General features: G+C 30.5%; 2 protein-coding genes across 3 annotated transcripts; one reads left to right on the top strand and one right to left on the bottom strand.

The window, feature by feature from the left end:
- Positions 1-601: 601 nt before the first annotated feature.
- On the bottom strand, positions 602-4006 carry LOC110662900 (protein LOW PHOTOSYNTHETIC EFFICIENCY 1, chloroplastic). 2 transcript variants are annotated; one of them, XM_058140847.1, is made up of 2 exons: positions 1448-4006; positions 602-1154 (listed from the first exon to the last, which is right to left on the bottom strand). In XM_058140847.1, the coding sequence occupies exon 1, from the start codon at positions 3748-3750 to the stop codon at positions 1453-1455; it is 2298 nt and encodes a 765-aa protein (XP_057996830.1). In that variant the 5' UTR covers positions 3751-4006; the 3' UTR covers positions 602-1154; positions 1448-1452. The 2 variants fall into 2 exon arrangements, with proteins under 2 accessions (XP_057996830.1, XP_021677748.1); XM_021822056.2 differs by having other exon boundaries at positions 603-1163.
- Positions 4007-9099: 5093 nt separating this feature from the next.
- Positions 9100-9962, top strand: LOC110662830 (BAG family molecular chaperone regulator 3). The gene is made up of 2 exons (XM_021821961.2): positions 9100-9537; positions 9629-9962. The coding sequence occupies exons 1-2, from the start codon at positions 9279-9281 to the stop codon at positions 9838-9840; spliced, it is 471 nt and encodes a 156-aa protein (XP_021677653.2). The 5' UTR covers positions 9100-9278; the 3' UTR covers positions 9841-9962.
- Positions 9963-10303: the final 341 nt, after the last annotated feature.

Raw genomic sequence — 10303 nt, 5'->3', positions numbered from 1 at the left:
CTCTAGGTTTCCTTAATGGAATTTATTTTAACTAATTATTTTATATAATGTATCAATACATAAGTAATTTATATGTTAATACAGCATATTAATTTGGGATAAAAATAATGTCACTCATAAAGTCTTGGCGACTCTTTTTTTCTCTCAATTAATTTTTTGTAAGTGAGTTAAGTAAGATCCATTTTTTTAAATAGTATTGAAACTTCCCCAACTGATATTGGACCTCTTATGAGGGGGTGTGTTAATATCTCGTATCAACTTGGGATAGAGATAACATGCCCTTATAAATACTTAGGCACTACGACTACGTGATTAATGATTAATGTTAATTTGGCTACTTGTTTTGTTAACCTGGTCAAAGAATAATTGAAAAGGTAAAGTAAATAGTGGCATTGTACGTTGCAACCATAACTGCCAGATTGTTGGTTGTAACAATACCTACCCTTTCAAGCAAGCCAGCTCGCTCATGATTATGAACGTCATTAGGTATGCTAGTTGAGAAATATAGGTCAGATCAATTTCATTCTACCTAATTTTCTCTTCTCTAACAATTAAAAGGCTTTATAAAATATAATTCACACAAGATTTTCTTTGAGTTTAAATTCTGTATTTCTATTGGATGTTCGTGCCACAAGTCTACAAGATAGAATCCCTCTAAATTTTTATGGGTAATAGTAAGCGCAATATTCCCTGTCGACAGTGATGACTCTTATTTTCATAAATAAATAAACAAACCCAAAGAGCACCCTAGTCATGATCAAGTTAACACTTGTAGGGAAAAGCTAGTTTGGCAAGCAATACCTTTAAGGCTTTGGCATCACCATTCAGTTGAGTCAATTCATATGTTGAATCAGACTTCCAATAACAGAAAGCAAGTGAGATTCTGCAATAATGCAACCGGATTCTTCATCACCTTCCACTTTTAGATATAGAATTTGATATCCCTGCCTTCTGCCCCATGGCTTTTCTCCAACCGTGCGTTCTGTGATCACCAACATACGAATGCAAGTTGTTTGCATTTCTCAAACTGGCAACTAATGCCTACATTTCTTCTCTGCTCCTGCTCCCAACTTGGCAGCATTCATAGTTTGCATCATCAGGAAGCGCTGTCCGAGTTCAGTGGCGTTCGTGGACCTCACCCTATTAACCTCATCCTGCTAGGTCTGTGAGAGAGTAACTTTGCCAGTAGGATCATAGCAGAATATATATATATATATATATATATATATATATAGAAGCAGTAAACTCGAGGAAAGAATCTTTGCTACTTTATATCCAAGCGACAATTCAGCTAGTAATCAAGTTTATATATTTTTATATGTGAGAAAATACATCATCTTGTTTCAACAACTGAACAACCTAAAACTCACACTACATTTGCAGTTGCCTCCAAATTTAATATACAAAGATACAAAAGATTATAGTATGACATAGAGTTCACACTCACATTAATTATTTGTTTCCTTCTACTTGTGCCGGATAAATTTCCTTTTGATCGAATGGCTTGCTTCTCCTAGGAACGTCAGCCAAATTACAGAATTCCATCAAAGTTTTCCTGATCTGTACTCTTTTCTTCTTGTCAGCTGGTCGAGGTCCTAAAGAATGTATATCAATAGTAGCTCCATGGACCTTAGAGGAATGCACAACTGCATCATATACCTTTGCAGACAGATTAAGGCCTTCATTTTGAGCTCTCAAGTGCAACTCATATGCAATCCTAGGTTTACCGTCCTTAGCAAGAGCCTCAATCAGCATTTCATATGTAATCTTGTTTGGTTGGATGTTCTGGACTTTCATACGGTGAAACCACTCATATGCTGCACTGCTCAGATTATTCTGTGCACATCCACTAATTATTGCGTTATATGTGACAATTGTTGGCTCAATGCTAGATGAAACCATCTCATGAATTATGGCATCAACATACCTAAACTTTCCTTGTCCAGCAAAAACTGAAGCCATAATGGTGTAGGCATACAAGTTGGGCTTCACACCCACCTTAAGCATATGCTCCCACACACGGACAGCCTCATCATAGAGTTTACCTTTTTCAAGCGCACTAAGTAATGCACCATAGGAAACAATTGTAGGCTTTTCACCTTGTTCAATCATTCTCCTAAATATCTGCACGGCAGCAGAAGTTTCTGCAGCCTTCGAACAGGCAACAAGAACTGCATTCCATTCCCTACTTCCCGGCTTAAGGCCCTTGTGTTCCATCTTGTTTAACAGCCTAACACCCCATCTCCAAATTCCTCGTTTCCTAGCAGCATTAAGTAAGATGTTAAAATGAGAGACAATCAATTCATATGACATGTTATTTGGTTTTGGCCCCTTGTCCAACAAATCCTCATAAATCTCCAAAGCTGCCCACCACTTCTTAGCCTTTCCCATCAGCCAAATCAGATGGTTGCAGACTGAAAGACTTATTTCAGAATACCTTTCTCTGATCCTAGTGTATAATTCTTTAGCGACAACAAAATGATCTTCACGGGTACAAGCCCACACAAGACGCTCATACTCTGCTCGACCAGGGTGCAGCCCAGCTTTGTCCATATCTGTTAGAAGTTTCAACACATCAGCACATAAGTTATCATGCCTCACTAGCCACCTCCGCATCACTTGGTAGCAAATACGAATTATGAAGTTCTCAAGCTTCACAAACTCCCTTTCCCAATCTTCATCAGAATCTTTTCCGATCTCACCTTTCAGATACTTTTCTTTTATATCTATAAAGAATGTCAGAGCACCATAACCATCTTCCATTCTTCGATAAGCCAGCAAAGCAGTGGAATAGGATGCAGCGGATGGGGTAAAACCCTTCTTATGAATCTCCTCAAGAATATCAAGGGCCTTAGTAGCTTGTCCTTGTTCTACATAAATAGCCATCAAAGTGTTATAAGTTACCACATTAGGAAAAATTCCATTCTGAGTCATATCATTCAAGATTCTCTCTGTTTCTTCATATTGTTCAGACTCTTTCACTGCACTCAATAAACTGTTATATATGAAAAGGTTTGGACTAATATTACTGCCAATTTCCTTCTTTCTCTTGAGCCACTCAACAAGAGCAAATGCAGACTCTATTTTCTTGTCCCAGCCAAAACCCTTAATCATGGATGAGTAAACTTGAAGAGGCAATTCACCCTTGTCCTTGAGAACCTCTTCAACATCATCTGCTGTTTTAGCAGAATGCAAGATGCAAGCTAATGCTTGAACATCGATTCTTCTATGCCTCCCTTTCTCAACTTCATCCCCACATTCATAATCTAAAACTCTAATTTCTCCTGGATTATTATTGTCATGACTATCTTCTACTCTATCCAAATTATGAGAATCAGTATCATTATTCTCACTCTTTCCTGACAATCCATCATCTAAACTCGAGTTTCCTCCATGACACTCACTCCTAATTTGTTGTTGCTCCAATGCCCAAGCCATAGTAACAGATGACCCAAAATTACCTTTCTTTGGCTTACCAAAGAGAACAAATTTCAGTTCAGAATACTTAGAGAAAAATCCACTTTGCACATCAAATTTTGAACTCACACCAGTTTCATTTCTAGAATACCTGGAATTGCTAGAAACTATTAAAAGACCAGAACTTGTACCTTGAAAAACAGTATCCACAAGACCCCATCCTTTTCTCCGTCTTCCTCTTATGCTTGGAAAACAACTAGAACACAGTTCAAAGTCCAACTGGGGCACTGTGCATAAGCCACCTTTCGATGGCCACATACTCAAAACTTGCATTTTTCCAGATAATTCAGCAACAAAAAAGAAAACCCAGAATGCAAAATCCAGTTAAAGAACAAGAAAACGTGTTGTACACTCTCATGGAAGATTTTTTGCACCGTAATTGCATACAAGAGAAACAGAACTGCACCTAGCGTATTTGGTTCAGCATCTAACAAAAAAAATCAGTGCATACCTGAATTGCTGGGAGCGATTTTTGAGTGAAATTATGAGGTTTGTTTTTGTCAGTGTGTATGGTGTGGATATACAACAATGGCCCACATCTCACAATAAGGAGCGCAAAAAAGAAAGAAACTACGTCGTGTCTGACAACAGCAAAACGAATCCAATCTGCAATCTTCTGCCATGGGCTAAGCTTGGAAAAAGTAATGGGCAAAACGAATCCAATCTGCAATCTTCTGCCATGGGCTAAGCTTGGACAAAGTAATGGGCAAAGCGAATCCAATCTGCAATCTTCTGCCATGGGCTAAGCTTGGACAAAGTAATGGGCCAGAGCTGGCCCTGTTACTCCTCCTACTCCTATTTTAAAGATGACACATGAATTGCTTTCGTTTTGTTTAAAATTATTAGGAAAAATTAGCACAATTCCAGTGCTAATATTTGTTATATATGATTTTTAAGAATTTAAAACAGTACCTCCTCAAATAAAATCTTCATTAATTAGTAAATTTAACTTTTATTAATTTAATTTAATTTTCATTTTAAATTAAAAATTATGTTGATTCCTTCAAAGAAAAGAAAAATAAGCATACATATATATAATTGAAATCACCGTTTTAATTTTTTTAATGAATTTCATAATAATAATAATAATAATAATAATAATAATAATAATAATAATAATAATAATAATAATAATAATTTATAAAAAAATAAGAAAAATGAGAATTGAGGCATCAAAATACTATCTTTATTCTAAATATATTATTTTAATTTGTACAAATAAAAAATGTATGATTTTCTCAGGTCCTATCTCTTGTACTTAATTAATTTTTATGCATTTATTATTAATTTCTTATTTATATTTATTTTAATATATTGAATTTTATAAAAATAAATCAATGTATATTATAATCAATATTTTAATAAATTAGTAATTTAAACTAAAAATATTGATTATCAAATGAATATTTACGAAATTATAATATTTTTTGAGATTTTGATTATAAATTATTTTTAATTTTATAATTAATAAGGTGAGAATATATCTTTTTCATCAATTAAGATTTAATTTTTTTTAAAAATATAATTATTTACAAATTTAAAATATATAAAATAGATATAAAAGAATATATATTTAAAAAATAATTGATTAATTAAAATACCTATAATTATATGAAAAAAAACAAAAAAATGCAAGCAGTCCAAAAAAAAAAAAAAAGAAATGCATCCTGTAATTTTCTCATTGAGATTAAAATTAATTATGTGATTAGATGGGCATAAAATAATATGTGGCAGGCTTCTAGAAATAATTTGTATATAAAAAATAATTTTTTATAAAAACATTTTTTTTTAAATGTTTTATATTATTTGACATATTTTTAGTATCTTATATTATTATTTACAAAATTTATCAAATCAAGTATTATAAAATTTATATTAGAGATGTCAGTTCCAATTTAAAAAATAGAAAGTCATTTTCTTTTATTTTGAGATTATTTTCTTTTAATCAATAACTTTTTTTTTTTATCAAAATTTTTAAATTCTCTCAAATATTAAAAAATAAGAAAAATATTTTCTATGAAAACTTTTTCTTTTAAGGTTTATAAAGTAAGGTTTTTTAAAGTAAAATTTTTAAAGTAAGATTTTTCATCGATTTTTAATTTTTTAGTGTTTGATCGATGAGAAAGATTTTTAAAGTATTTAAAAGTTTTAAAGAGAAAATCTTATTAATTCATTAATTTGATATATTAAAAAATTGAGATTTTTAAAAATTTTAAGAACCTCTAAAAATTATACTTTAAAATAATTTTATATTCTCTCAAACATAAATTTAAATTTCTAAAATTTAAAAAATCTCTCGTTCCTTTAAAAGAATTCCCCCAAAAGGGTAAATCTTCCAAATTAATTAAGCATGCCAACACCAAGCAAATCTTTTGGGAAGATGTCCAAATATCCATCTTGTGCTACACCCTACTCCACTACTTCACCATGCATGTTTTCTTTCTAATAACAACTTCTCTATATACGATCAATTCTCCACGTTTTCCCACCATAATTTTCCTTGATTTAATAAATGATATTCTCTGCTAGAGTAGGGACACATATATAGGATCACAAATCTTCGATCCCATAAATATTTTTTAAAACTTTTGTTTAACTTATATATACATATATTATTTTACTCATTTAAAAAATTTTATATATATATAAATGAAAAAAAATAATAAATATAAATTTTCAAAATATAATAATCATAAAGTAAAAAAGAAAAAAAAATTTATAAAGTAATAATTTCTCCTTATAATTATAAATTTATAATTATCCTTAATATTAAAATATTACTGTAAATAATTTATAAAAAAAAAATTCTTCACTAAACTTACGATTCTCCTCACAAAGCAATATATAGAGTTCATATGATTATTATTGCCATCATCACTTATTAATATTATTTTAAATAATTATAACTTGTATTAAAAAATAAATGATAGACTTTCTGTTAATATTTAAACTTTATAGTGTTTTATTTATGAAAACAGTTTAAAAAATAATAATAATAATAATATATTAGTTAAACTCACAATGAAAAAAAAAAAAAGCCTAGCTTCTTAATAATTTCTTTTATATATATATATATAGAGAAAAGAAATTATTAAGGAGCTAGATTTTTTTTTTTTCATTATGAGTTTAACTAATATATTTATCGGGTGCATTATGAAAATTGATGTTGTGGCCACTGAACTTAATTCAATGGCCTAAAAATCTAATTAAAAACAAATTGCATGAACTGAAACAACACTTTTTTTGGGGGCATATATACCCATGACAAAACATTAGGAATTAAAATCTGATGTCCCAAATATTAGGGCCCATATCCCACATACACTTGATTAGGGGTGTGCAAACGGTCGGTTCGGTTCTGAACCGAACCGAACCGATAAAATCGAAAATCGAAAATAAAAAATTTTAAAAACCGAACCGATTAATGAGAGAAAATCGAACAGAATCGAACCGATAAATATCGGTTCGGTTCGATTTTAAACCGATCAAATCGAAATTCATAAAATTTCATATTTTTAACATTAAATCTAAATAATAAAAACATAAAACCAAAAAAAATTAGAAATCAAAACTAAAAAATCTTAAGGTTCGGTTCGGTTTTCTTTGATTTCGGTTCGGTTCGATTCAATTCGGTTCGATTTTCTTTAATTTCCTATATATTAATAATTTCGGTTCAGTTCGTTTTTTTTGTTTTTATATGAAAATAACAGAACCGAACCGATTAACCGAAATTATCAAAATTATAAACAAAACCGAACCGATTAAAATTGAAAACTGAACCAATTAAACCGAATTGAATCGATTCGATTCGATTTTTCGGTTTAAACCGAAAACTGCTCTCCCCAACACTTGATGAACAAGTGCTCATATATCTAACCACTACCTCTGTTATATTATGTCTCTGCTACAAACATTTGTGGTGTCATATATAATATATATATATACAATCCCCTTTCAGTTCCTCACAACTTTAGCCACTAAAGTATGTGCCTTTTAATAAAACCTGCGAGAATATGATCATATTCCACTGTTTTAAAGCATATGCCCACTATTGCATATTAAATTAATTAATAAATCATATCAAAATTTTAATAATAATAATAATAATAATAATAATAATAATAATAATAATAATAATTTATATCTATTTGAGGTAGCGATTTTTTATTGTTGCGAAAATATATATATTTAAACTATTACTTTATACTCTGACAATAAAGACAGAAGCAAAGGTTGTTAAACTATTATTCTATTATTAATTTATGGCTACAATTTAAGTATATATTGACAATGATTTTTATAAATTCATTATGCAGTAATGGCTCTCAGTGTTTCTCATCTTTTAAAAGAAGCTTCATCATTCATGCCATCAAATAAGTAATTTTAGTTGAATATTTGCATATAAAAACTTAAATATTCAAATTATTATATTAGTTTGTTTGCTTTAAAAGTTATCTATCAATACTTTCTATTAATTAAAGAAGAAAAGTTCATGGTGGGTTATTTATATAATACACACTAAGGGAGCAAGAAACCAAAACTTGGTGAATCTTGTAGCTAAAGTTGGGGAACTTATCCCTTGAATGCATTAAAGGGCTAGCTTTTAGTATTGGAAAGTTGGGATACAATTGCTTAGAAAATTTAAGGACAAGTAATATGAAAGTGGTGAGATTAATTTTTTAATTAATCTCCCACATGGGTTGATACCCTTTGGACCAACCCAACAACCCTAACAATGCCTAACAAATGAAGACCAAAACCTTTGCTCTTTTTGTTTAATGGAAACATATATTCCACTTATCATTGTAAAAGATCCAGAGCCTTTAATAATAATAATAATAATAATAATAATAATAATAATAATAATACTAATAATTACAACTTTGGATAAGATGGAAATGTAGAAGTAAAGAAAGTTTTTAATATATTTTTTTAAAGTATTTTTGTAATAATATATAGTCAAACATTTGATTATGATATTTTTTTTGCTTTACTAGAATTTGAAGGTATTAATTAAATACACTTTTTATATAAGTATGAAAATATGTTTTACATGCATTCCCATTAATATTCAGGACATAAAAATCCTATAATGGATTTAAAAATGAATTTTTAATTTTATTAATAAATTGAAAAATCCATACTATTAGTAAAGGAAAAAAAGATAAAATAGGTCTTTAAACTTTCAATAAAGGGTTAAATAAATTTAAAATTAAGTTTTAAGTTAAATAAGCTCGTATATTTTTTTAATTAAGGTAAAATAAGTTCACAGATAATAAAATATGTTATTAACGCCATCTCCAGACAAGAAAAGACAGAGAAAAAAAGTTATATTTGCACAAACACAATCTCATGATTATCAAAATTTATTATCGTTTCAATTGTTGCACAAACTCAATATATATACGCATGAAGAAACTTGGAAGCAAAATGATCAAAATTCCATAAATTATTTTTAAAAAGACCAACCGACCACATGATGTGATTGTGTTTGTTCCGCTAATCAAGCAAGCGTGTTAGAATGCACCCACTGCCATGTGCCTTTAGGCCTCAGCTTCTCCATAAAATTAGCACAAGAAACTAAAACTATATCTGCCCATGCCATAGCCCATGTGGCATCATCCAATTTGTTCTCTCTCCCTCATTATAATGAGTCTTGCATTCTATTGTAACACCAGGGACGGCTTCACAAGCTTCTTTTGTCCTGTTGTATGCTTTCTCCTATTATATAGCTAGCTTATCTCTAACAGCTTCTCTCGCCCCTTCACTTTTCTAGTTCTTGAGAGAAGCTATACTTAAGTATGATCAAGTTGAGGTCAAAGATGTTCTGCAGAGCGAGTTTTAAGCTTGGTGGCAATGGTGCTAATGGCAATAGTAATAAAGGAAGTGACAAAGCAGGGTCTTGCGGAGGCCTTAGTGAAATCAAATGGGAGCTTAGGCCTGGTGGAATGCTTGTTCAAAAGAGAGAAAGTGGAGATAGTGTTGGAGAGTTGATTTCAGTTAGAGTCTCAACTCTTTCTCAATGGCATGACATTTCCATTGAAGCAACTTCAACTTTTGGTAAGCCCTTTTACTATATTAACTTTCTTAATTTCCTTTTTCCTGGAGATTGAGACTTACATATATATGTTTAATTCTTGAATTAATGTAGGGGAATTAAAGATGGTATTGTCATTGGTAAGTGGGTTGGAGCCAAGAGAGCAAAGGATATTGTTCAAAGGTAAAGAGAGAGAAGACAGTGAATACTTACACATGGTAGGTGTTAGGGACAAGGACAAGGTGTTCTTGTTAGAGGATCCAGCCATCAAAGAAAGAAAACTTCATGGCTTAGCAGATGGAACTCCTTGTACAATAAGTGTATAATACTAATTAATTAAAAAGAACCTATTACTGCTGTCCCTTTCATCACTAACCACCAAAGAAAAAATTGCCCAAAAATGGTGATGGTTTTCTCTCTTAACTTGAGTATTAGATCATTGACTTAATTGTATTATTATTCTGCCAATTTGACCAATTTAATATGTGCAAGCTAATGCATTTCCTAGTCATGTTCATAGTTTACTATAAAAATGTTTATAAAAATGTTGATTCTCCTAATTGTAAAATTAATTATATATAATATTTTCGTGAGGATTATTAAAGTGATCATGCTAAGATTAATATTTCAATGATCCATGCGTGCATAACTACATGCAATATATTATTATTGTTATTATTCTTATTAGTGAAGCAAAAGTAGAGAAAGTGAGGAAAATATAATGAGGGAGCTGTGGCATTTTTATGAGCTAGCTTCCCCTGTTTATGATGCTTATGCCAGAAGGGAGAG

The sequence above is a fragment of the Hevea brasiliensis genome, chromosome 18, assembly GCF_030052815.1.
Source record: "Hevea brasiliensis isolate MT/VB/25A 57/8 chromosome 18, ASM3005281v1, whole genome shotgun sequence".
Taxonomy (NCBI): domain Eukaryota; kingdom Viridiplantae; phylum Streptophyta; class Magnoliopsida; order Malpighiales; family Euphorbiaceae; genus Hevea; species Hevea brasiliensis.
This window is presented reverse-complemented; position numbering and strand designations above follow the sequence as displayed.